The sequence below is a fragment of the Pseudophryne corroboree genome, chromosome 11 (genome assembly GCF_028390025.1).
Source record: "Pseudophryne corroboree isolate aPseCor3 chromosome 11, aPseCor3.hap2, whole genome shotgun sequence".
NCBI lineage: Eukaryota > Metazoa > Chordata > Amphibia > Anura > Myobatrachidae > Pseudophryne > Pseudophryne corroboree.
Window position 1 is genome coordinate 220703644 of NC_086454.1, and position 27668 is coordinate 220731311.

The 27668-nt window shown below is 48.2% G+C and overlaps 1 protein-coding gene across 4 annotated transcripts in view; it reads left to right on the top strand.

Annotated features, from left to right (window-relative positions):
• The window catches only part of DUS2 (dihydrouridine synthase 2), a 625618-nt gene that overhangs the window by 41655 nt on the left and 556295 nt on the right, over positions 1-27668 (top strand). For all 4 annotated transcript variants that reach the window (XM_063945271.1, XM_063945269.1, XM_063945270.1 and 1 more), the window contains 2 exons: positions 2172-2292; positions 19489-19534. In XM_063945271.1, the coding sequence (XP_063801341.1) occupies positions 2182-2292; positions 19489-19534 (157 nt within the window). In that variant the 5' untranslated portion in view covers positions 2172-2181. The remainder of the gene's footprint in view (positions 1-2171; positions 2293-19488; positions 19535-27668) is intronic.

Sequence of the window (27668 nt, forward strand, 5' to 3'; positions counted from 1 at the left end):
CGTGCAAGCACTGTCAGCAGTGTTCATTCCGGGAGTGGACAACTGGGAAGCAGACTTCCTCAGCAGGCACGACCTCCACCCAGGAGAGTGGGGACTTCATCAAGAAGTCTTTACACAGATTACAAATCGATGGGAACTGCCACAAGTGGACATGATGGCACCCCGCTTCAACAAAAAGCTACAAAGGTATTGCGCCAGGTCAAGAGACCCTCAGGCGATAGCTGTGGACGCACTAGTAACACCGTGGGTGTTCCAGTCGGTCTATGTGTTTCCTCCTCTTCCTCTCATACCCAAGGTGCTGAGAATTGTAAGAAAAAGAGGAGTGAGAACAATACTCATTGTTCCAGATTGGCCAAGAAGGACTTGGTACCCGGAACTGCAAGAAATGCTCACAGAGGACCCTTGGCCTCTGCCTCTCAGACAGGACCTGTTGCAACAGGGGCCCTATCTGTTTCAAGACTTACCGCGGCTGCGTTTGACGGCATGGCGGTTGAACGACGGATCCTAGCGGAAAAAGGCATTCCGGATGAAGTTATTCCTACGCTGATAAAGGCTACGAAGGACGTGACCGCAAAACATTATCACCGTATATGGCGAAAATATGTTGCTTGGTGTGAGGCCAGGAAGGCCCCTACAGAGGAATTCCAGCTGGGCCGGTTCCTTCACTTCCTACAGTCGGGAGTGACTATGGGCTTAAAATTAGGGTCCAGATTTCGGCCCTATCTATTTTCTTTCAAAAAGAACTGGCTTCTCTTCCTGAGGTTCAGGCGTTTGTAAAGGGAGTGCTGCATATTTAGCCCCCTTTTGTGCCACCAGTGGCACCTTGGGATCTTAACGTGGTGTTGAGTTTCCAGAAATCTCACTGGTTTGAGCCACTTAAGACCGTGGAGTTAAAGTATCTCACGTTGAAAGTGGTCATGCTATTGGCCTTAGTTTCGGCTAGGCGTGTGTCAGAATTGGCGGCTTTGTCATGTAAAAGCCCTTATCTGGTTTTCTATATGGACAGGGCAGAATTACGGACTCGTCCGCAATTTCTGCCGAAGGTGGTGTCATCTTTTCATTTGAACCAACCTATTGTGGTGCCTGCGGCTACTCGTGACTTGGAGGATTCCAAGTTACTAGATGTAGTCAGGGCTTTGAAGATTTATGTAGCCAGAACAGCTGGAGTCAGGAAAACTGACTCGCTGTTTATCCTGTATGCATCCAACATGCTGGGTGCTCCTGCTTCAAAGCAAACTATTGCTCGCTGGATCTGTAACACGATTCAGCAGGCTCATTCTGCGGCTGGATTGCCGCATCCAAAATCTGTAAAAGCCCATTCCACAAGGAAGGTGGGCTCTTGGCCAGCTGCCCGAGGGGTCTCGGCATTACAACTTTGCCGAGCAGCTACTTGGTCAGGTTCAAACACGTTTGCAAACTTCTGCAAGTTTGATACCCTGGCTGAGGAGGACCTTGTGTTTGCTCATTCGGTGCTGCAGAGTCATCCGCACTCTCCCGCCCGTTTGGGAGCTTTGGTATAATCCCCATGGTCCTTAGAGAGTCCCCAGCATCCACTAGGACGTTAGAGAAAATAAGAATTTACTCACCGTTAAATCTATTTCTCGTAGTCCGTAGTGGATGCTGGGCGCCCGTCCCAAGTGCGCACTTCTTCTGCAATACTTGTATATAGTTATTGCTGAACTAAGGGTTATGTTATGTTTGCATCAAGTTGACTGATGCTCTGTTGTTGTTCATACTATTAACTGGGCAGGTTATCACAAGTTATACGGTGTGATTGGTGGGCCTGGTATGAGTCCAAAATCCTTTCCTTGTACTGTCAGCTCTTCCGGGCACAGTTTCCTTAACTGAGGTCTGGAGGAGGGACATCGAGGGAGCCAGTGCACACCAGTAGTCCTAATTCTTTCTTAGAGTGCCCTGTCTCCTGCGGAGCCCGTCTATTCCCCATGGTCCTATGGAGTCCCCAGCATCCACTACGGACTACGAGAAATAGATTTACCGGTGAGTAAAATCTTATTTTAGACTTCTAGGAGTCCTCTCAAAAATCTTAAATTGTTGGCCTTTAGCTTCTCTTTACTTTTGTTACCATTTGTTTTTAGAAATTAAGTATTCAACTAATGTATATACCGTGCCATAATGACTTATGTCCTGCTTGTCCAAATTTATTCTTGCAGGAAACATTTGATGGGGCTTTCCTTCTGTAGCAAAAACATCTTGGCTCCCATGGTTCGTATAGGTACTCTCCCCATGCGACTTCTTGCTCTAGATTATGGTGCAGACATTGTGTATTGCGAGGTAAGAATACCCACATAGAAAATTACAACTGTAAAGGTGTGTACACACGGTAAGATATTTTCTTCCGATTCTGACTATATAGTCAGAATCGGAAGAAAAGATAGTGCAGATCGCAAGGTGACAGTCACCTTGCGATCCCGATCCGATGCCGATGCGCGGCCCCGCGCGGTCGGCATCGGCAGAAAAAATAGGCTGTGCAGGCAAGTCAATCCTGGCTATCTCTATAGAAGAGATAGTCAGGATTGACATCGCACATAGCCAGCATCGCAAGCACACTCATTATGTGCTTGCGATACTGGCTAAGTGCCGACCCGGCCCCCTGTCGCACGGTGAGAATCGGATAAGTCCGAATCTCACCGTGTGTATGCACCCTAAGAAAACTTCACATCTCCCCCCCCCCCCCCCCTCCCCATCAATACACATGTGGGTTGTTTTACATGTATTAGCAGTCTTATTACTTTCTGCATCTATAACTAAATGCATAGTATCATCTCTTTTGCTTATGCTCTTTAGAGGTTTGTCTTTAGACAAAGTGTGCCGGATTCTCCTTGTATTTAAAATAACTAGGGGATGAGTCATGGCTGTATTTGCTGAAACATTCTCGATGGTATCAAAATCCCAGTTGCTAGAGGAAAATAAATAAATGAATAAAAAAAGATATATATATATATATATATATATATATACACGAAAAAACGGCGTCACTCCAGGTCTTAAGATGGTGACGTCATCAAATAGTGTATTTAAAACATCATCACATAGCCAACGTTTCGGGGCCCATAGCCGAAACGTTGGATATGTGATGATGTTTTAAATACACTATCTTAAGACCTGGGGTGACATTGTTTTTTCTGATCGTTTGTCTACACCAATAAGGAGAGCATCCAGGCAATTTAAATTTCTAGGACCAGGAGTGCCGGACACCACCGCCACACTGTATGTATATATATATATATATATATATATATATATATATATATATATATATATATATATATATATATATATATATATATATTTAGTGGCAAAATAGCTATGTCTGCTACTATGATGTACATTTAAACAATATTTAACAGAATATTATTTCTTCTTCAGGGTTTATAGTCTCCACAGGTATACTTCCTTGGGGTATGCTTGGTGGAGGCAAATAGGGGAAACTGAACAGTAAAGCTTTTCCAGTCTCCCAAAAGGCACTGGACTTCTCTCCCCCATACTCCGCCCACACTGACTTTCTCGTAGAAAAGATTCTCAAAAGTGACACTTAGCCAAAATCGCACATAGTCAGTATCGCAAGCAGTCGCATAGTGAGAATCAGGGTTAGCCCGAATCTCACCGTGGGGTATATTTACTAACATTCGTAATTTTCGGAAAAAGGTCAAAGTTCAATCACGAATGACATCGACAGTGTAAATTTGCAACTTTTTGAATTGATTACGACTAATTTACTAAGCTGCCGTATTTTGCCATTTCGGGTTTTCCGATGTCGATGTCATTCGTGTTTTTTTTTTTCTGTTTTTTACGGCAGTGATTAGCAAAACACTGCCGACTTTTTCAAAATGAATCTCGGCCGGATCTGTGTGATCCGTGCTGGGGTTCATTTTTTTTTTTTTTTTTTAAATAAACACTGTAAAACTTAAAAAAAAAATTGCGTGGGGTCCCCCCTCCTAAGCATAACCAGCCTCGGGCTCTTTGAGCCGATCCTGGTTGCAGAAATATGGGAAAAAAATTGACAGGGGTTCCCCCATATTTAAGCAACCAGCATCGGGCTCTGCGCCTGGTCCTGGTTCCAAAAATACGGGGGACAAAAAGAGTAGGGGTCCCCCGTATTTTTAAAACCAGCACCGGGCTCCACTAGCTGGACAGATAATGCCACAGCCGGGGGTCACTTTTATATAGTGCCCTGCGGCCGTGGCATCAAATATCCAACTAGTCACCCCTGGCCGGGGTACCTTGGGGGAGTGGGGACCCCTTCAATCAAGGGGTCCCCCCCCCCCCCCCCCCCCGCCAGCCACCCAAGGGCCAGGGGTGAAGCCCGAGGCTGTCCCCCCCCATCCAATTGGCTGCGGATGGGGGGCTGATAGCCTTTTGTGAAAATTAAAAGATATTTTTTTTAGTAGCAGTACTGCAAGGCCCAGCAAGCCTCCCCCGCATGCTGGTACTTGGAGAACCACAAGTACCAGCATGCGGCGGAAAAACGGGCCCGCTGGTACCTGTAGTAGTAGTAGTAGTACTACTACTAAAAAAACACCCAAAAAAAGACAATACACACACACCTTGAAAGTAAAGTTTTATTACATACATCCACACAAACATACAAACATACTTGCCTTATGTTCACACGAGGGTCGGTCCTCTTCTCCAGTAGAATCCATGGGGTACCTGTTGAATAAATTATACTCACCAGCTCCAGGGTCCCAGGCTCCTCGGAGAATCCTTTTGTAATCCACGTACTTGATTAAAAAAAAAAAACGGACACCCGAGCCACGCACTGAAAGGGGACCCATGTTTGCACATGGGCCCCCTTTCCCCGAATGCCAGAAACCCACTCTGACTGATGTCTAAGTGGGTTTCTTCAGCCAATCAGGGAGCGCCACGTTGTAGCACCCTCCTGATCGGCTGTGTGCTCCTGTACTGACTGACAGGCAGCACGCGGCAGTGTTACAATGTAGCGCCTATGCGCTCCATTGTAACCAATGGTGGGAACTTTCTGCCCTGCGGTTGACCGAAAGTGACCTCACCGCTGAGCAGAAAGTTCCCACCATTGGTTACAATGGAGCGCATAGGCGCTACATTGTAACACTGCCGCGTGCTGCCTGTCAGTCAGTACAGGAGCACACAGCCGATCAGGAGGGTGCTACAACGTGGCGCTCCCTGATTGGCTGAAGAAACCCACTTAGACATCAGTCAGAGTGGGTTTCTGGCATTCGGGGAAAGGGGGCCCATGTGCAAACATGGGTCCCCTTTCAGTGCGTGGCTCGGGTGTCTGTTTTTTTTTTTTAATCAAGTACGTGGATTACAAAAGGATTCTCCGAGGAGCCTGGGACCCTGGTTCTGGTGAGTAGAATTTATTCAACAGGTACCCCATGGATTCTACTGGAGAAGAGGACCGACCCTCGTGTGAACATAAGGTAAGTATGTTTGTATGTTTGTGTGGATGTATGTAATAAAACTTTACTTTCAAGGTGTGTGTGTGTATTGTCTTTTTTTGGGTGTTTTTTTAGCAGTAGTACTACAGGTACCAGCGGGCCCGTTTTTCCGCCGCATGCTGGTACTTGTGGTTCTCCAAGTACCAGCATGCGGGGGAGGCTTGCTGGGCCTTGTAGTACTGCTACTAAAAACAATATCTTTTCATTTTCACAAAAGGCTATTAGCCCCCCATCCGCAGCCAATTGGATGGGGGGGACAGCCTCGGGCTTCATCCCTGGCCCTTGGGTGGCTGGGGGGGGGGGACCCCTTGATTGAAGGGGTCCCCACTCCCCCAGGGTACCCCGGCCAGGGGTGACTAGTTGGATATTTGATGCCACGGCCGCAGGGCACTATATAAAAGTGACCCCCGGCTGTGGCATTATCTGTCCAGCTAGTGGAGCCCGGTGCTGGTTTTAAAAATACGGGGGACCCCTACTCTTTTTGTCCCCCGTATTTTTGGAACCAGGACCAGGCGCAGAGCCCGATGCTGGTTGCTTAAATATGGGGGAACCCCTGTCAATTTTTCCCCCATATTTCTGCAACCAGGATCGGCTCAAAGAGCCCGAGGCTGGTTATGCTTAGGAGGGGGGACCCCACGCAATTTTTTTAAAGAAAATAACCACTTTCCCACCCCTTCCCACTGATATACATGCATGGATCTCATGGATCCCTGCATGCCTATACAATCACGGATTAAAAAAGCAGGTCTGTTTTTTTTTTTTAGCACTTTTTTACGAGTTGTAATTTTTCACGGCAGTGTTTGTTTGTTTTTTGCTTTGCACTTCTTAGTAAATTACCGAGATTCATAGTTAAACAGCCGCGTTTTGACCGATGGTGTATTCATTCGTAATTTTTTTGTTGGACTTCCAAAAAATTACGAATGCCCTCATCACTGCCGTGATTATTGCTTAGTAAATTACCGAGATGACACTTTGATGAAAAAACGGCATCTCGGTCAAAATCGGGACCTTAGTAAATATACCCCCATGTGTATGCACCTTTAGAAAATGTGCCCAAGGAGCCGGGTGCACATTCTCAGAGCTGCAAGAATGTTTCTCTGACGTCCTAGTGGATGCTGGGAACTCCGTAAGGACCATGGGAATAGACGGGCTCCGCAGGAGACTGGGCACTCTAAAGAAAAGATTAGGTACTATCTGGTGTGCACTGGCTCCTCCCTCTATGCCCGTCCTCCAGACCTCAGTTAGAATCTGTGCCTGGCCAGAGCTGGATGCACCCTAGGGGCTCTCCTGAGCTTCCTAGAAAAGAAAGTATTTGTTAGGTTTTTTATTTTCAGTGAGTTTCTGCTTGCAACAGACTCACTGCTACGTGGGACCGAGGGGAGAGAAGCAAACGTACCTGTTCACAGCTAGGTTGCGCTTCTTAGGCTACTGGACACCATTAGCTCCAGAGGGTTCGAACACAGGCACCTGTCCTCGATCGTCCGTTACCTTAGCCGCGCCGCCGTCCCCCTCGCAGAGCCAGAAGAACAGAAGTTTGAAGACGGCGAAATCGGCGGCTGAAGGCTCCTGTCTTTATTTAAGGTAGCGCACAGCACCGCAGCTGTGCGCCATTGCTCCCACAGCACACCACACACTCCGGTCACTGTAGGGTGCAGGGCGCTGGGGGGGGCACCCTGGGCAGCAATTGAAGTACCTTTTGGCAGAAACTACATATATACAGTCAGGCACTATATATATGTAAAATCCCCCGCCATTTTTTACCACAGAAAGTGGGACAGAAGCCCGTCGCTGAGGGGGCGGGGCCTTTTTCCTCAGCACACCAGCGCCATTTTTTCTTCACAGCTCCGCTGGAAGGACGCTCCTCAGGCTCTCCCCTGCAGTATCCTGGTACCAGAAGGGTAAAAAGAGAGGGAGGGGGGGGGGGGGCACATAAATTTAGGCGCACAAGTTATATATTCGGCAGCTATTGGGTAATCACTTGTTGTAGTGTGTATCCCTGAGTTATATAGCGCTGTGGTGTGTGCTGGCATACTCTCTCTCTGTCTCCCCAAAAGCTTTTGTGGGGTTCTGTCCTCAGTCAGAGCATTCCCTGTGTGTGTGCTGTGTGTCGGTACGACTGTGTCGACATTTTGGATGAGGACGGTTACGTGGAGGCGGAGCAAATGCAGATAAGTGTGGTGTCGCCGCCGTTGGTGCCGACACTTGATTGGATGGATATGTGGAAGGTCTTAAATGACAATGTAAACTCATTACATAAAAGGTTTGATGACGTTGCCGGGGGACAGCCGTGCTCTCAACCCGGGCCTGCCCAGGCGAATCAGAGACCGTCAGGGTCTCAAAAACGCCCACTATCGCAGTTGGTTGACACAGATACCGACACGGAGTCCGACTCCAGTGTCTGATGATGAGGCACAATTACAGCCTAAGACGACCAAGGCCATCCGCTACATGATAATTGCAATGAAAGATGTATTACACATTTCAGAGGTTAACCCTGTCCCTGACACGAGGGTACATATGTTTGGGGAGAAAAAGCAGGCAGTGACTTTTCCCCCATCACATGAATTAAATGAGTTATGTGAAGAAGTGTGGAGCTCCCCTGATAAGAAGGTAGTAATTCCCAAAAGATTGCTGCTGGCGTACCCTTTCCCGCCAACGGATAGGTTACGTTGGGAATCCTCCCCTAGGGTAGACAAGACCCTGACACGCTTATCTAAGAAGGTGGCCCTGCCGTCTCAAGATACGGCCGCCCTGAAGGAGCCTGCGGATAGGAAGCAGGAAGCTATTTTGAAGTCCGTGTATACACACTCTGGTACTCTACTGAGGCCGGCTATTGCTTCTGCCTGGATGTGAAGTGCTGTAGCAGCATGGACAGATACTCTGTCGGAGGAGATGGATACCCTGGACAGGGATACCGTCTTGCTTACCCTGGGCCATATTAAAGACATCGTCTTATATATGCGGGATGCCCACAGGGACATTTGCCTGCTGGGCTCTAGAATTAATGCAATGTCCATTTCTGCCAGGAGGGTCTTATGGACTCTGCAATGGACAGGGGATTCCGACTCTAAAAAAACACATGGAGGTTTTGCCTTATAAGGTTGAGGAATTGTTAGGGGACGGTCTCTCGGACCTAGTATCCACAGCGACAGCTGGAAAGTCGACTTTCTTGCCTCAGGTTTCCTCACAGCCTAAGAAAGCACCGTATTATCAAATGGCAGTCCTTTCGTTCTCAGAGAAGCAAGAAGGTCAGAGGTGCATCCTTTCTTGCCAGAGGCAGGGGTAGAGGAAAGAAGCTGCACCATGCAGCCAGTTCCCAGGAACAAAAGTCCTCCCCGGCTTCCATTAAGTCCACCGCATGACGCTGGGGCTCCACAGGCGGAGCCAGGAGCGGTGGGGGCGCATCTCCGAAACTTCAGCGACCAGTGGGTTCGCTCACAGGTGGATCCTTGGGCTATACATATTGTATCTCAGGGATACAAGCTGGAGTTCGAAGTGACCCCCCCCTCACCGTTACCTAAAATCAGCCTTGCCGGCTTCTCCCACGGAAAGGGAGGTAGTCCTGGCGGCAATTCACAAGCTGTACCTCCAGCAGGTGATAATAATGGTACCCCCCCTTCAGCAGGGAAGGGGTTACTATTCCACACGGTTTGTGGTACCGAAACCGGACGATTCGGTAAGACCCATTCTGAATTTAAAATCCTTGAACATTTATATAAAAAAATTCAAGTTCAAAATGGAATCGCTCAGAGCGGTCATTGCAAGCCTGGAGGAGGGGGATTTTATGGTATCTCTGGACATCAAGTACGCGTACCTGCATGTCCCCATTTATCCACCTCACCAGGAGTACTTCAGATTTGTGGTACAGGACTGTCATTACCAATTCCAGACGTTGCCGTTTGGTCTGTCCACGGCACCGAGAGTATTTACCAAGGTAATGGCGGAGATGATGGTACTCCTTCGGAAGCAAGGAGTTACAAGTATCCCGTACTTGGACGATCTCCTCATAAAGGCGAGGTCCAGGGAGCAGTTGTTGATCAGAGTAGCACTCTCTCAGGACGTGTTGCTACGGCACGGCTGGATTCTGAATATTCCAAAGTCGCAGCTGATTCCTACGACGCGTCTGCCCTTCCTGGGTATGATTCTGGACACAGAACAGAAGAAGGTGTTTCTCCCGGAGGAGAAGGCTCAGGAGTTGGTGATTCTGGTCAGGGACCTCCTGAAACCAAAATAGGTGTCGGTGCATCACTGCACGTGAATCCTGGGAAAGATGGTAGCGTCATACGAAGCCATTCCTTTCGGCAGGTTCCATGCCAGGATCTTTCAGTGGGATCTGTTGGACAAGTGGTCCGGATCGCATCTTCAGATGCATCGGCTAATCACCCTGTCCCCGAGGGCCAGGGTGTCTCTTCTGTGGTGGATGCAGAGTGCTCATCTTCTCCAGGGCCGCAGGTTCGGCATACAGGACTGGGTCCTGGTGACCACGGATGCAAGCCTCCGCGGATGGGGGGCAGTCATTCAGGGAAGAAACTTCCAAGGCCTGTGGTCAAGTCAGGAGACTTGTCTGCACATAAACATACTGGAATTAAGGGCCATATACGACGCCCTGAGTCAAGCGGAGCCCCTGCTTCGAGACCAACCAGTGCTGATTCAGTCAGACAACATCACGGCAGTCGCCCATGTAAACCGCCAGGGCGGCACAAGAAGCAGGGTGGCAATGGCGGAAGCCACAAAGATTCTTAGTTGGGCGGAGAATCACGTGTAAGCACTGTCAGCAGTGTTCATTCCGGGAGTGGACAACTGGGAACCAGACTTCCTCAGCAGGCACGACCTCCACCCGGGAGAGTGGGGACTTCATCAAGAAGTCTTCACACAGATTGCAAATCGATGGGAACAGCCACAGGTAAACATGATGGCGTCCCGCCTCAACAAAAAGCTAAAAAAGATATTGCGCCAGGTCAAGGGACCCTCAGGCGATAGCTGTGGACGCGCTAGTGACACCGTGGGTGTTCCAGTCGGTATATGTGTTTCCTCCTCTTCCTCTTATATCCAAGGTACTGAGAATAGTAAGAAAAAGAGGAGTGAGAACAATACTCATCGTTCCGGATTGGCCAAGAAGGACTTGGTACCCAGAACTACAAGGGATGATCACAGAGGACCCATGGCCTCTGCCTCTCAGACAGGACCTGTTGCAACAGGGGCCATGTCTGTTCCAAGACTTACCGCGGCTGCGTTTGACGGCATAGCGGTTGAACGCCAGATCCTAGCGGAAAAGGGCATCCCGGATGAAGTGATTCCTACGCTGATAAGAGCTAGGAAGGATGTGACCGCAAAGCATTATCACCGCATATGGCGAAAATATGTTGCTTGGTGTGAGGCCAGGAAGGCCCCTACAGAGGAATTCCAGCTGGGTCGATTTCTGCACTTCCTACTGTCAGGTATGACTATGGGCCTCAGATCTCGGCCCTATCCATTTTCTTTCAAAAAGAACTGGCTTCACTGCCTGAGGTTCAGACGTTTGTAAAGGTAGTGCTGCATATTCAGCCTCCTTTTGTGCCACCAGTGGCACCTTGGGATCTTAACGTTGTGTTGGATTTCCTGAAATCCCACTGGTTTGAGCCACTTAAGACCGTGGAACTAAAATATCTCACGTGGAAAGTGGTCATGCTGTTGGCCTTAGCATCGGCTAGGCGGGTGTCGGAATTGGCGGCTTTGTCATGTAAAAGCCCCTATCTGATATTCCATATGGACAGGGCAGAATTGCGGACTTGTCCCCAATTTCTTCCTAAGGTGGTATCATCGTTTCATTTGAACCAACCTATTGTGGTCCCTGCGGCTACTCGGGACTTGGAGGATTCCAAGTTACTTGACGTAGTCAGGGCTTTGAAAATATATGTTTCCAGAATGGCTGGAGTCAGGAAGACTGACTCACTGTTTATTCTGTATGCACCCAACAAGCTGGGTGCTCCTGCTTCGAAGCAGACTATCGCTCACTGGATCTGTAGCACGATCCAGCTGGCTCACTCTGCGGCTAGATTGCCGCATCCAAAGTCAGTGAAAGCCCATTCCACGAGGAAGGTGGGCTCTTCTTGGGCGGCTGCCTGAGGGGTCTCGGCGTTACAGCTTTGCCGAGCTGCTACTTGGTCGGGTTCAAACACATTTGCTAAGTTCTACAAGTTTGATACCCTGGCTGAGGAGGACCTTGTGTTTGCTCATTCGGTGCTGCAGAGTCATCCGCACTCTCCCGCCCGTTTGGGAGCTTTGGTATAATCCCCATGGTCCTTACGGAGTTCCCAGCATCCACTAGGACGTCAGAGAAAATAAGAATTTACTCACCGGTAATTCTATTTCTCGTAGTCCGTAGTGGATGCTGGGCGCCCGTCCCAAGTGTGGACTTCTTCTGCAATACGTGTATATAGTTATTGCTTAATAAAGGGTTATTGTTATGAGCCATACGTTTCATGAGGCTCAGTTGTTGTTCATACTGTTAACTGGGTATGGTTATCACAAGTTGTACGGTGTGGCTGGTATGAGTCTTACCCTGGATTCCATAATCCTTTCCTTGTAATGTCAGCTCTTCCGGGCACAGTTTCCTTAACTGAGGTTTGGAGGAGGGGCATAGAGGGAGGAGCCAGTGCACACCAGATAGTACCTTATCTTTTCTTTAGAGTGCCCAGTCTCCTGTGGAGCCCGTCTATTCCCATGGTCCTTACGGAGTTCCCAGCATCCACTACGGACTACGAGAAATAGAATTACCGGTGAGTAAATTCTTATTTTTTTCATCATATTTTCTTTTAGTCTGTTATTTTACAGGTACACTGACTGGCATTCAGTGTACCTGCTTCGTCGGACTCAGGGAGGGAATCGAACCAACTTATAGAGAGTTAATGGTTTCCCTGCTGACAGAACACTGAGCTCCTGAGGTGCTGATCTCACTCAGATGGAGAGAGTGAGCCCACACCAGCAGCATATGCCGCCACCCTGAGCATAATGCAGAAGATCACAGATTCCAATGGTGTGGTGAGTGAACTCCGGGGATCCCGTTTAGTGGGTTCCCTGGTGATATGTGGCGGGATGACAGGACGGCGGTCGTTAGCTCTGGCCGCGGTGCCCGCCGGTACCTACACACTGGCCAGTGAGATTCCCTGTTCCGCCCACGGGCCCTCAGAGAGAGGATTTAGACTGTCAGGGATGAAATACGAAGCTTTTAAACTTCGCAGAGGTCAGTGTAATATTGTGGGACCGAGTGCCATTATGGGAGCAGGGCTTCCCGGAGAGCGAGACCAGCGCAGCAATAACCTACATTTGCTCAGTCAGGCTGCAGCTGCTGACACTACCAGGCTCCCTCATCATAACCACTATCCAGCACTGCAAACTGGTAACAGTGGGGTGTTAGACTGGCTGAGGCTGCACAGAGCACCAGAGGTTACTCTCCCCTCCCTGGGTTTGGGTCACTGCTATAGGGGCTGGAATTTAGTCTGTAGCTGGGTATTTTTATTAATCTGTAATTGTATTATCTGTTATATGTGTGGTACTTAGGTTTGCTCTCAGACATGTTGCTATGTGTAATGTATGCAACATGCCGCCACCATCTCCTGATTCCCTGCGGTGTACCCAGTGTTCAGTACCCTCACAGGTGCAAGTAGTGGGCCTGAGTGGGTATAGTCTTTTTTTTTTTTTAAAGCAATGTTTGCAAATATTAATACCGAAATTAGCCACTGATAGGCAGGAACGTTAAGCCCTAAGACAGTCTATAGACGCTGAAAGGTCTGCTCCTATTGATCTCAGACAGGCCACTCAGGCTCCTTTGAGGATCCCCCTCAAGCGTACCCTCCCTCAGGTGCAATCTGACACTGATTCAGAGTCGCAGGATTGGGACGAGGGAGAGGTAGATATGGAACAAGAAGGTTCCTTAACTCCAGGTGTTGAGGCCCTCATTTACGCTATACGTGAAGTGCTTAATATGCCTGACAAGGAAGCAGACATGCAGGAGGTATTACACTGTAATGTATTACCCAAGTCCTCCGCCACGTTCCCAGTGTAAGGAATTGGACACTTTAGCTAAGCAACAGACAAGAAATTCCTTATCCCTTAAAGAGTGCTGAATACCTTTCCTTTCCATATAGAGGACAGGAAGGTGTGGGAGAATCCGCCTATGGTTGATACGTCTGTTTCCAGGTTATAACGAAAATTGGTACTCCCAGTACCAGGAGCTATTTCTTTGAAAGAGCCCGCTTACCGAAAAATTGAGAATACTCTCAAGTCATTATATACGGCAGCAGGGGTAGCACAACGTCCTACAGTGGTCTGTGGGTGGATTACCAGGGCCATAGTAAAATGGTCGGAAGCTGCCATTACAGGTTTTGATACTCTTCCTCGGGAAGATATAATTACACTGATACAGCACATGTTCGATTCGGCACATTTTATGTGCGAGGCTGTGAAGGAGCTCTGTCATTTACGGTCGTACTACGGCTTTAGCGGTCTCAGCTCGTAGAGCTTTATGGTTGCAACAATGGTCGACTGATGCGGATTCCAAGAAGGGAGTGGAAAACCTCCTTTTCACAGGGGAGGCCTTATTCGGTGAAGAACTCAACAAATGGATATCTCAGGCTAGGGCGGGAAAATCCACATACTTGCTATCAGTGCCTCCCCCTACTAGGCGTACCTATCCAGGGCCTGCTCTGCAGTCCTTTCGTGCCAAATTCAGAGGCAGAGGTGCCTCTACGGCAGCCAGAGGAACTCGTGGTAGGTTACGTAAAACAGCAGCCGCTACCAGCGTGGCCCAGCCTGCAAGTGCTACCGCAACTAAACCCACTGCATTACTTGCAGCCCATTTTGAGGGATGAAATCCAGGTGGGTGCTCGGTTGCTACACTTTGCCCAGGAGTGGGCGCAGACATGCGGAGATCCTTGGGTGAGGGATCTCATTCGCAAGGGTATCGCCTGGAATTCCAAGAGCTTCCCCCTTACAGATTTTTCATGTCTGGCTTACCAGCTTCACCTGCAGCAAAAGTTATCTTGCAAGAGGCCATTCGAAGACTTTTTTCAGCAGAAGTTAATGTACCAGTACCTCCTCAGTTAAAAATGCAGGGGTTCCACTCAAGTCTTTTTGTGGTTTCCAAACCAGACTGGTGGGGGCGGCCAATTTTGAACCTCAAAATCTTGAACCCTTATTCAAGGGTCTTCAAATTCAAAATGGAAGCACCGAGGTCGGTGATATCTAGTCTGGAGGAGGGGGAGTTATTAGTCTCACTAAACCTCAAGGATGCGTACCTGCATATCCCAACTTGGCCGCCTCATCACGCGTTTCTACGCTTTGCAGTGCTGAACCAGCACTACCAATTTCAAGCTCTGCCCTTTGGCCAATCAACGGCTCCAGGGGTGTTCACGAAAGTTATGGTGGAGATGATGCTTCAGCTGTGCCCGAAGGGTATCAACATAGTACCTTATCTGGACGACCTTCTGATAAAGGCGAGCTCCAGGGAGAAGCTGTTACACAGCATAGAGGTGACGGGGCAATTGCTTACGAATCACGAATGGATTCTGAATCTTCGGAAGTCTCATCTACACCCGTCCCAGATAATCCAGTTTCTGGGTATGATTCTGTATATGGTACAGCAGAAGGTGTTCCTTCCAAGGGACAAGGCCTTGACCATCCAGAGTATGGTCTGCTCACTTTTGAAACCACGGAAAGTGAGCATCCATCTCTGCATCCAGTTGCTGGGCAAGATGGTGGCCTCATACGAGGTGATACAGTACGGCAGGTTCCATGCCAGGCCGTTTTAACTAGATCTGCTAGACAGATGGTCAGGATCACATCTCCGGATGCAACAGCGGATAAAGCTATCTCCAAGAACAAGAATTGCTTTGCTTTGGTGAGTTCTAATGCCACACTTGCTGGAAGGCCGAAGCTTCAATGTCCATCCTTGGACTTTACTGACAACGGATGCCAGGCTAGGGTGCAGGGGTCCAATTCCAGGGGAGGTGGTCACGCCAGGAGGCGACTCTCCCGATCAACATCCTTGAACTCAGAGCAATTTACTATGCACTTCTTCAGGCTTTCCCATTGCTGCAGAATTGCGCAATTCAAGTGCAGTCAGACAATGCCACAGCAGTGGCTTACATAAACCGACAAGGAGGAACGAGAAGCAGGCCTGCAATGTGGGAGGTGTCAAAGATACTCCTTTGGGCGGAGCTACACGCCATGGTAATCTCGGCCATATTCATTCCAGTAGTGGACAGTTGCGAAGCAGGCTTCCTCAGCAGACACGACCTTCATCCAGGAGAGTGGGGTCTTCACCCTCAAGTGTTTCAAATGTTGACCCGCAAATGGGGTTGTACACAGATTTGATGGCAACATGCCTCAACAGAAAACTCAGACGTTATTGCTCCAGAACAAAAGATCCATAGGCAACGGCAGTGGACGCTCTCACGGCCCCGTGGCCATACAGGTTGGTGTATCTGTTTCCTGCAATCCCTCATTCCAAGAGTGCTAAAAAGACTAAAAAAGGAGAGAGTTCAGGAAATTCTGGTCTCCCCAGATTGGCCAAAAAGGGTATGGTATGCGGACCTCCTGGAACTGTCTGGAGGATCCGTGACCGCTCCCTTTGAACAGGGACCTGCTACAACAAGGTCCGTTCGTCTATCCAGACTTACAGCGGCTACATTTGACGATATGGAGGTTTTCATCCCTCTGTGGTTTCCACCCTGATACGTGCCCATAAAGGGGTCACGTCAAAACATTATCACAGCATTTGGAAGAAATATGTTGCCTGGTGTGAGAGTAAAGGTTATCCTCCTGTGGAGTTCAGCCTGAGCAGGTTTCTCCTTTTTCTGCAAGCATGGGTTGATCTGGGTCTACGCTTAGGTTCCATTAAGATTCAAATCTCTGCTCTCCATTATCTTTCAGAATCAATTGGCATTGCTACCCGAGGTGCAGACATTTTTATGGGGTGTTCTGTGCATTAGTCTCCGTTTGTTTTTTCCCACGGCTCCGTGGGATTTGAATGTGGTTTTGGCTTTTCTCCAGTCGGACTAGTTTGAACCGTTGCACATGGTTGAGTTGAAATACTTGACATGGAAGGCTGTCACGCTGTTGGCCCTGGTGTCTGCTAGACATATGTCAGAGTTGGATGCTTTATCCTGTAAGAGCCCCTATTTGGTATTTCACGGGGGTAGGGCGGAGCTTCAGACTCGCTCACAATTTTTACCGAAAGTGGTGACTGCTTTCCATGTGAATCAGCTTATTGTGGTTCCGGTTTTGGAGGTGTCACCTCCATTGCCCCGTGTTCCTTTGGACGTGGTGAGGGCGTTGAAAGTTTGTCAGCAGGAATTCTAGTACCAGAAAGATGGACTAGTTGTTTGTCCTCTATGATGCAACCAAAATTGGTCGACCTGCGTCTAAGCAGTCTATTGTTAGATGGCTTCAGTTGACTATTCGCCAAGCCTATACTTTGGCAGATTTGCCGGTTCCGAAGTCTATTCTAGCCCACTCGACAAGATCGGTGGGTTCCTCCTGGGCGGCTGCCCGGGGTGTCTCGGCCTTGCAATTATGCCGAGTGGCTACTTTGTGTGGTTCGAACACTTTTTGTCAAGTTTTATAAGTTTTTGATACTTTAGCCAGTGATGACCTACAGTTTGTTCAGACGATTTTGAAGGGGTCTCAGCACTCTCCCACCCGTTCTGGGAGCTTTGGGACTTCCCCACAGTAAACTTCAGTTCCCAGTATCCACGAAGGACGTTTGAGAAAATAGGAATTTGTCACCTACTGGTAATTCCTTTTCTAGTAGTCCGGAGTGGATACTGGGCGCCCACCATAGTGCTTCATTCCTACCTGCCGGTTAATGTGTTAGGGACTACTTGTTGCTGTCCCTGTTTTTCTGCGGTTAATTTAATTATCCGGGTTACATCAACATTTTCCTGGGATGGTTCGGTTTGATGTTTTGTATTATGGTTAAGCTGTTGTGTGTTGCTATGAAAGCCACACCTGTTACAATAATCATATGCCGCCTTCGAAGTATGTTCCATCTCCTAGGGCACAGTTACCTGGGCTGAGTCATGGGGGGGGGCATAGAGGGAGGAGTCAGCCCACCGCAGGTTTTTTTTTTGTGTGCCAGCGCTCCTGCGGACCGCTCTATACCCCACAGTAAACTTTAGTTCCCAGTATCCACTCCGGACTATGGGAAAAGGAATTAACGGTAGGTAACAAATTCCTATTTTTTGACACCATGTTAGATAGCAGTATTGAATTTTGTAGGAAACTTGACATGCTTGTATTTCTAGGTATATACAGTCGGGTCTATAAATATTGGGACATCGACACAATTCTCATATTTTGGGCTCTATACACCACCACAATGGATTTGAAATGAAACAAACAAGATGTGCTTTAACTGCAGACTTTCTGCTTTAATTTAGGGTATTTACATCCAAATCAGGTGAACGGTATAGGAATTACAACGGTTTCTATATGTGCCTCCCACTTTTTAAGGGACCAAAAGTAATGGGGCAGTCGACTCAAAAGTTATTTCATGGACAGGAGTGGGCTATTCCCTCGTTATTTCATCATCAATTAAGCAGGTAAAAGGTCTGGAGTAGATTCCAGGTGTGACATTTGCATTTGGAATCTGTTGCTGTCGACTCTCAATATGAGATCCAAAGAGCTGCCACTATGAGTGAAGCAAGCCATCATTAGTCTGAATAATCAAAACAAACCCATCAGAGAGATAGCAAAAACATTAGGTGTGGCCAAATCAACTGTTTGGAACATTCTTAAAAAGAAAGAACGCACCGGAGAGCTCAGCAACACCAAAAGACCCGGAAGACCATGGAAAACAACTGTGGTGGATGACAGAATAATTATTTCCCTGGTGAAGAAAAACCCCTTCACAACCGTTGCCCAGATCAAGAACACTGTCCAGGAGGTAGGTATATATTTGTCAAAGTCAACAATCGAGAAGACTTCACAAGAGTGAATATAGAGTGTACACTACAAGATGTAAACCATTGGTGAGCCACAAATCCAGGAAGACCAGATTAGAGTTTGCCAAACATCTAAAAAAGCCTTTACACTTCTGGAACAACATTCTATGGACAGATGAGACAAAGATCAACTTGTACCAGAGTGATGGGAAGAGAAGAGTATGGAAAAGGAAAGGAACTGCTCATGATCCAAAACATACCACCTCATCAATGAAGCATGGTGGTGGTAGTGTCATGGCGTCGGCATGTATGGCTGCCAATGGAACTGGTTCCCTTGTATTTATTGCTAATGTGACTGCTGACAATAGCAGCAGGATGAATTCCAAAGTGTTTCGGGCAATATTATCTGCTCATATTCGGTCAAATGCTTCAGAACTCAATGGACGGCGCTTCACAGTGCAGATGGGCAATGACCCGAAGCATACTGCGAAAGCAACCAAAGAGTTTTTTAAGGCAAATAAGTGGAATGTTATGCAATGGCCAAGTCAATCACCTGACCTGAATCCGATTGAGCATGCATTTCACTTAACAAGCAGGAACTGAAGACATTTGCAGTAGAGGCCTGGGGCAGCATCACCAAGGATGAAACCCAGCGTCTGGTGATGTCTATGCGTTCCAGACTTTAGGCTGTAATTGAGTGCAAAGGATTTGCAACAAAGTATTAAAACGTGAAAATTGATTGATTTAGGATTGTTTAGTTTATCCCATTACTTTTGGTCCCTTAAAGAGTGGGAGGCACATATAGAAACCGTTGTAATTCCTACACCGTTCACCTGATTTGGATGTAAATACCCTCAAATTAAAGCGGAAAGTCTACAGTTGAAGCACCTCTTGTTTGTTTCATTTGAAATCCATTGTGGTGGTGTATAGAGCCCAAAATATGATAATTGTGTCGATGTCCCAATATTTATGGACCCGACTGTATTTAATTGTAACAGTGTTTTTTATGAAAAGTATACTCCTTGAATACCCAGAATACTCCTTGAACATCACTGTTGTATACATGTTGTATAATGTATATGTAAAGTATTATGTGTGATGATGAGTCTTAATATGATTTCCCTTAGGAGCTGGTTGACATAAAGATGTTGCAGTGTAAGAGAGTTGTAAATGGTAAGATTACTGTTGAAATGTAAACAAAAAACAAAACAAAACTAAATATATATATATATATATATATATATATATATATATAATATTATACTATAATATAATATTATAGTTTTATTTTTGTTACTGCATATTCAGATATGTCCTCATACATCTTTGCTGCAGTCATGTCAAACAACCCTCTTTGACACGCCGGGTCATGTGAGAACCTTCTAGTGTCGGGCATCTTTTTTTGCTGAAACTGCATCTTAGTTGCAATGCAATTATGATTGAATTAGGCTAAGAACATCTACTGAAAACTTAAAAAAAAAAAAAATGGACTTCTAAAACATTGGTGATTGATATATCGGACCATTGTAACTTTACGTTTTTCCTGGCAGAGTCTCCTCTCTGTAGTTACCAGATGTACACTGAGAGGCTGTAGATTACTTTTTTTACATTTCCCCTGCAGCTTCAGAGAGCAGCAGCTGCCAGGTATACATAGTGACACAGCAGCTCCTTTCATTAGATTGCTTCTGCTCATTTTATTGCCTCCCCGGCGACTGCAGAGAATAGCAGCCACCGGGTATACACAGGGACAGAGCGGCTGACTGCAATACATTTCTCCGGCGACAGCTCCATTCTGCAAGCAATGATCAGCAAACATGGGTAGAAGCCATGGAGGCAGAGGGGCCCATCCTGGCATGGTTGTATCTGATGCAAGCTCGCCAGGAAAGTGGTTAAACATGAGAGATTGATCTGCATAGGCAGCAGATTCTTTAAATTCTAGCCATTGTAGAGCAAATAGCTGTGTACTTGCATTTGTGAATATTATCATGTCATCCATATCCATGTAGACGTCCATTTTGAAAAGCAATCCTAGGCGAAATGTCCACTGGACCAGGATCACAGCTATCACAACTTTTGTTCAGGTGTTTCTTGTTGCCGCTAATGGATCTCATGGTTGCATCAAGAAAGCAAAATCCTGTGTCCTCTATGACCCCATAACCCAGTATTATCTTGAAACAATAACTGTCTAGTTAGTTCGGGTCTCTGTACCATCTTGACCAAACCTTTCAAAAGAGTCTTAAATGTGTCACAAGCTGCCTAGCGGCTTGCTCCCGCTGTGAGTTCCAGGTGTTGCCTTTTGACCGAAAGGGTCGTAGATCTCAGTCTATCATTAGGCAACCAGGGCGCTGCTAGGCTACTGCGTCCCTGGTTGCTTAGCAAAATAGCCGCTCTCTATCAGTGGGGCTTGTGTACGTGCAGCACTGCAGCTGGGGATCCGGTCTGAAGATCGACAGTGTCTAGGTCGACAATGTTTAGGCCGACCACTATAGGTCGACAGTCACTAGGTCGACATGGATGGAAGGTCGACAGGGTTTCTAGGTCGACAGGGTTTCTAGGTCGACATGTCTAAAGGTCGACATGAGTTTTTCACATTTTTATTTTTTTATTGGGATTTTTTCATACTTAACAATCCACGTGGACTACGATTGGAACGGTAAAGTGTGCCGAGCGAAGCGGTAGCGGAGCGAAGGCACCATGCTTCGCTTGCCATGCGAGGGGATGCGGCGCACTAATTTGGGATCCCGGTCACTTTACGAAGAAACTGACACAAAAATAATCCTCATGTCGACCTTTAGACCTGTCGACCTAGCACATGTTGACCTAGAAACCCTGTCGACCTTCCATCCATGTCGACCAAGTGACTGTCGACCTATAGTGGTCGACCTAAACATTGTCGACCTAGACACTGTCGATAAAACGAACCACACCCCTGCAGCTGCATGGAATTTGTAATTAAAAGAAAACTTCTAGATTGGCTTTCGTTATTGGTTAGTGTTGCTGTTGTAAACCAGTCATCCCAGCTCTCTATGCTGGTTATAGCTTGTGCCTTGTCCGTATAGGCTGCTGGTCCCTGTCCTCAGATCCTGCGGATACTCTGCCCGTTTACCTGCCTGTCTGAACCTAGTCCTTGCCCTGCCTGCACCTGTTATATCCCAGTGTGTTACCCCTCCCTTTGCCTCTTCAGTCTTCCTTGTGGTCAGCCTAGACAAAAAAAGAAAAATGTATATCCAGAGGACGATGCATGACTGCACAGGGGATACCTGGCGGTAGACCCTGATATCAGAAATTGCAGGGACAGAGTGCTGCAATCACCAATGAGATCAGGTCAAGAGAGAGAAGAGAGAGTGTATGTCTAATGGCATGGCACTCACCTCTTTAGGCAAGCGTATCAAATTTCAGAACCGCCCACATAACTTTCATAAACCTTCCTATCAAATTGCATCCACTCTGTACAGTCCACACATATCCTCACATGTCTTCTCATCCTTCACTTTCCCTTCCTCTCGAACCCGGTTCATCATTGCTGTATGACCATATCATACAGCCCACCACGATCCTTTGCAATCTGGCGGACAACTATGCAATAGATAGCACCTATCCTTGTGTATCCATGCCTATTTCCCTATAGATTGTAAGCTTGCGAGCAGGACCTTCCTACCTCTATAACTGTTATCACCTAGTTTGTTATATCATTGTTATTTCCAATTGAAAAGCGCAACGGAATTTGCTGCGCTATATAAGAATCTGTTAATAAATAAATTGCCTGGGATACCTATCGGGGTCTGAGGCTGCTCTAACGCTGATAGCAAAAAGGCCACTTTTGTCTTTCTCTTACGTCCTAGAGGATGCTGGGGTCCACATTAGTACCATGGAGTATAGACGGGTGCACCAGAAGCCATTGGCACTTTAAGAGTTTGAGAGTGTGGGCTGGCTCCTCCCTCTATGCCCCTCTTACCAGACTCAGTTTAGATAATGTGCCCGGAGGAGCCGGTCACAGCTAGGGGAGCTCTCCAGAGTTTCCCTAGAAAAGTTTTATTTAGAGTTTATTATTTTACAGGGAGTCTGCTGGCAACAGCCTCCCTGCTTCGTGGGACTAAGGGGGGAGTAGTGTCCGCCCTGCGGGGTCTGAGCCACTTACTCCGCTTACAGGACACTGAGCTCCTGAGGGGCCAGATCGCTCCCCGCCGCAGGGGATCGCTCGCCCCAGCAGCATGCCGCCAGCCCCTTACAGAGCTGAAGAATCTGTGGCAAGTGAGACACTGACCCCCCCCCTAGCAAGCGGGGGGTCGGTGTGAAGATGGCGGCAGCAGGGTAGGAGCGCAGTATCAGCGGTACATGGTGCGGCGCTGTGAGGGGCGCCCTGAGCCAGTGCTACACCCTACACTGGTCTAGTGTTCCTTCTAGAATTAATATGGGGCAGTGTGCCGAACTCCGGGGGCGCGGCCATGTAAATTAGGGTGCGTGTCCATGCCAATATAATTTTAGTGGGCGTGCGGCCCACAGACGTCTGTGGCTGTTGACGTCACTGTTGGGGGCGTGCCCAGCACCTCCGTCGGTGCTGGGCTTCCCCAGCTCTCTCCCATAGTGTGAATGAATGGCGTGCGCATGCGCACGGCATCTTTACATGCTGGGAAGGCAGGAAGCGGGCGGCTGTTCTAGCAGGGCGCCGCAAAAGGGGCAGGGCGGATTTTGACTTTCAAAAATCGGGCAGGGTGCGGCGCCCTGCTAAAACAGCCTAGAGTGAACACTACTGGTCCCAAAGCCTGTCGGGGTCCTCGGATCTCAGCCAGCACTCAATCCTCAGGCTAGTATAATCAGTGGAAGAGCTGGAAGACAGCGGCATTTTGGTTGCAGAGCTTCTCAGAGTGGACCCAGCAGCTTTCGGCGCCATTTTCCTGCCTGCACAGCGCTGATCAGGAGAAACAGGTCCCTCCACAGCAACTCCAGCTATCTGTAAACGGTACCAGGGGGTTGTAGAAGGGGGGGGCGGGGGGAAGAGGCTGCAATGCGACTGTGTATCCTAGTAAGGAGCACAGTCAGCGCTGACAAGGGGTCTCCCTTTGGTTAGAAGCGCTGTGTGTGGGTTGGCTCCAATCTCTGTGTTTCTCTTGCCATTCTTGGGGGAGGGGGGGGGGCTCTGTCTGCACTCCCCTGTGTGTGTGTGTGTGTGTGTGTGTGTGTGTGTGGAGTGTTTGGTGCTCTCCTTTAGCTATGTCCAGGAACACTGTGTCATATGCTGCGGAGGATATGTACTCCCAGGATGATCCCATTCCATGTAATCAGGATAGCACTGGTTTAGCACAGATTCCAGCAAGAGAACCTGAGTGGTTTTCCTCTATCAAACCTTGGATTTCTCAGATTTCAGACAGGGTTGCAAGTAATGAATCTGCAACCCAGGTATTACAGAATTCGATGGCAGTATGGCCCGATTCTGGTACCTCAGGACGCTCCACTATATACCCCCACAACGTGCGCTTGTTCATGTCATGCAAGATGATACTGATTCTGACACCACAGGCGGTAATGGAGATGTGTTGCGGGGGTCTGCCTCTCTTGCATCTTGCAAAGTGGGTGCAATTGATGATAGCCTCTATCAGGGATGTGTTGAATATTAATGATACCACACCTGAGCAGGTTGTGGAGGCTTTTTTCACTGAAAATAAGAAAGCCTCGCTAACCTTCCTTGCATCAAAGGAATTAAATGCTATATTTGAGAGAGCATGGGAAAACCCTGAGAAAAACTTCCAGATCCCTGAAAGGGTCCAGGTGGCGTACCCTTTCCCTGAGGAGGATAGAAAAAATGTGAAAACCCGCCAATTGTTGATGCATTTGTGTCCAGACTCTCAAAAAAAGGTGGTTTTACCTGTTCCGGGATGTACCGCCTTAAAGGAGCTGGCTGATCGTAAAATTGATAATACACTTAAATCAATGTACACCGCTGTGGGGGCCATATTACGTACCACTATTGCTAGTGCATGGATTGCAAAAGCTATAGTAAAGTGGTCAGGCACCTTACTTGAGGATTTGGATACGATGAATAAGGGTGATGTTAAATTGTTTTGCGTAACATTCACGATTCAGCAGGTTTTATGGTAGAATCCATGAAAGACCTGGGTTCCATGGCTGTGGGAATCTCTTCCATGTCTGTTTCAGCTCGTCGGGGACTGTGGCTGCGCCAGTGGTCTGCCGACGTGGAGTCATTACCCTACACAGGTCAGGCTCTCTTTGGGGAAGTTTTGGATGCATGGATATCCACAGCTACAGCAGTTAAGTCTCCGTTCCTTCCCTCAGCTGCACCTGCTCCAAAGAAATCCTTCTCTGCATCAGCATCACTGTCCTTTTGGCCTAACAAGCCTAGAAAGTCCAAACCGTCCCAATACCTTCTTTAGGGGAGGTCGAGTTAAATCCAAGAAACCTGCTGCTGCAGGTTCCCAGGAACAAAAGCCTGTTTCAGGTACGCCAAAGTCCTCCGCATGACGATGGACCGCGCGGCCTGGAGGTGAGGCCAGTGGGAGCGAGACCCAGACAGTTCAGTCCTGTCTGGGTATCGTCCGGCCTGGATCCCTGGGTGATAGATATTCTGTCCCAGGGATACAGGCTGTAATTTCAGAATCTCCCTCCTCACCGATTTTATCAAATCAGTCTTGCCAGTTCTACTGGCAGACAGAACTGTCCTACAAGAGGCTGTCCAGAAGTTGGTGGAGGCACAGGTCATTGTGCCAGTTCCTCCTCATTTGCAAACCACAGGTTACTATTCGAACCTTTTCGTGGTACCGAAACCGGATGGCTCGGTCAGGCCCATTCTCAACCTTAAATCACTGATCCCCTTTCTAAAGGAGTTAAAGTTCAAAATGGAGTCTCTCCGGGTGGTGATATCAGGTTTGGAAGAAGGGAAATTCCTGGTCTCCCTGGATATCAAGGATGCGTATCTCCACATTCTGATATGGCTGCCGCATCAGGCGTATCTCCGTTTCGCATTACTGGACTGTCAATTCCAGTTCCAGGCCCTGCCATTCGGCCTCTCAACAGCACTGAGGGTGTTCACCAAGGTGATGGCAGAGATGATGATTCTCCTCTGCAAACAAGGGGTGAACATCATTCAATATCTGGACAATCTGCTGATGAAGGCATCGTCCAAGAAAAAGCTGTTGCAGTCCATTGTTCTCACAACCCACCTACTCAGACTCCACGGTTGGATTCTGAACCTTCCAAAATCACATTTGGAACCAACCCAGAGGTTGTCTTTTCTGGGGATGATCCTCGACACAGAAGTGCGGAGGGTGTTTCTTCCGCAGGAAAAGCGCTGGTGATGCAAACAATTGTCCGGGATGTCCTGAAGCCAGCCCGGGTGTCGGTTCATCAATGCATTCGCCTTTTGGGAAAGATGGTGGCCTCATACGAGGCTCTCCAGTACTGGAGGTTCCATGCTCTGGCCTTCCAACTGGATCTCCTGGACAAGTGGTCAGGATCTCATCTCCACATACACCAAAGAATTCGTCTGTCGCCAAAGGCAAGGCTTCACTCCTCTGGTGGCTCCAATTGCCTCACCTTCTGAAGGGCCGCAGGTTCAGGATTCAGGACTGGGTCCTTCTAACCACGGATACGAGCCTTCAGGGCTGGGGCGCAGTCACTCAAGGGGAAACCTTCCATGGAAGGTGGCCAAGTCTGGAAGCCGGCCTGCCGATCAACCTCCTGGAACTAAGAGCCATCTACAGCGGTCTTCTTCAGGCGGCCCAAGAGATCAGGCCATTCAAGTACAGTCGGACAATGTAACGATGGTGGCTTACGTAAACCAACAGGGCGGAACGAAGAGCAGAGTTGCAATGTCAGAGGTGACGAGAATCCTCCTCTGGGCAGAAAAACACGCGTTGGCGCTCTCTACAATCTTCATTCCGGGAGTGGACAACTGGGAAGCTGACTTCCTCAGCAGACACGATCCCCATCCAGGGGAGTGGGGTCTCCATCCGGAGGTGTTCAAGGAAATAACAGACCTTTGGGGGTTACCCCAAATAGATATGATGGCCTCTCGTCTCAACATGAAGCTTCAACGCTATTGTTCCAGGTCGAGGGACCCACAAGCAGTGGTAGTGGACGCCCTAGTGTCTCCGTGGGTGTTCCAGTCGGTGTACGTGTTTCCACCACTTCCACTCATTTCAAGAGTTCTAAAGCTCGTAAAGAGAACAAGAGTTCAAACGATCCTCATTGCTCCAGATTGGCCAAGGCGGGCTTGGTACGCGGACCTTCTGAATCTTTTGCAGGAAGAGCGGAGGCCTCTTCCTCTTCGGGAGGACCTGCTGCAGCAGGGGCCATTCGCCTATTAAGACTTAACACGGCTACGTTTGACGGCATGGAAGTTGAGCGCCTGATACTTGCTCGGAAGGGCATTCCAAAGAAGGTAATTCCTACCCTGATACAGGCTAGGATAGGGGTAATGTCTAAGCATTACCATCGTATTTGGAAGAAATATGTCTCTTGGTGTGAGTCCAAGAAGTTTCCTACGGTGGAGTTTCAACTGGGACGTTTCCTCTTTTTCCTGCACGCAGGTATGGATATGGGCCTTCGGTTGGGATCTGTGAAGGTCCAGATTTCGTCCCTGTCCATTTTCTTCCAGAAACAATTTGCTGCCCTCCCTGAGGTTCACACCTTTTTGAAGGGAGTTCTGCACATTCAACCTTCCTTTGTACCGCCTACGGCTCCTTGGGACCATAACGTGGTGTTGCAGTTCCTCCAGTCGGACTGGTTTGAGCCTCTACAGGAGGTTGAGGTCAAATTTCTTGCATGGAAGGCTGTCACGTTGTTGGCCTTAGCTTCTGCTAGACGTGTGTCAGAATTGGAGGCTTTGTCATGTAAAAGCCCTTACTTGATAGTCCATGAAGATAGAGTTGAGCTCCGGACACGTCAGCAGTTTCTTCCAAAGGTTGTGTTGGCATTTCATATCAACCAACCTATTGTGGTGCCGGTGGCTACTTACTCCTCAGTTTCGTCAAAGTCCTTGGATGTTGTGGGGGCTTTGAAAATCTATGTGAAGAGGACTGCTCGTCACAGGAAATCGGACTCTTTATTTGTCCTGTATGATCCCAAGACAATTGGGTGTCCTGCTTCAAAGCAGACTATATCTCGGTGGATTAGGTTCACTATCCAGCATGCTTATTCTACGGCAGGATTGCTGTGTCCAAAATCGGTTAAGGCCCACTCTACTCGTAAGGTGGGGTCTTCCTGGGCGGCTGCCCGGGGTGTCTCGGCGTTACAACTTTGCCGAGCGGCAACTTGGTATGGGTCGAACACGTTTGCTAAGTTCTACAAGTTG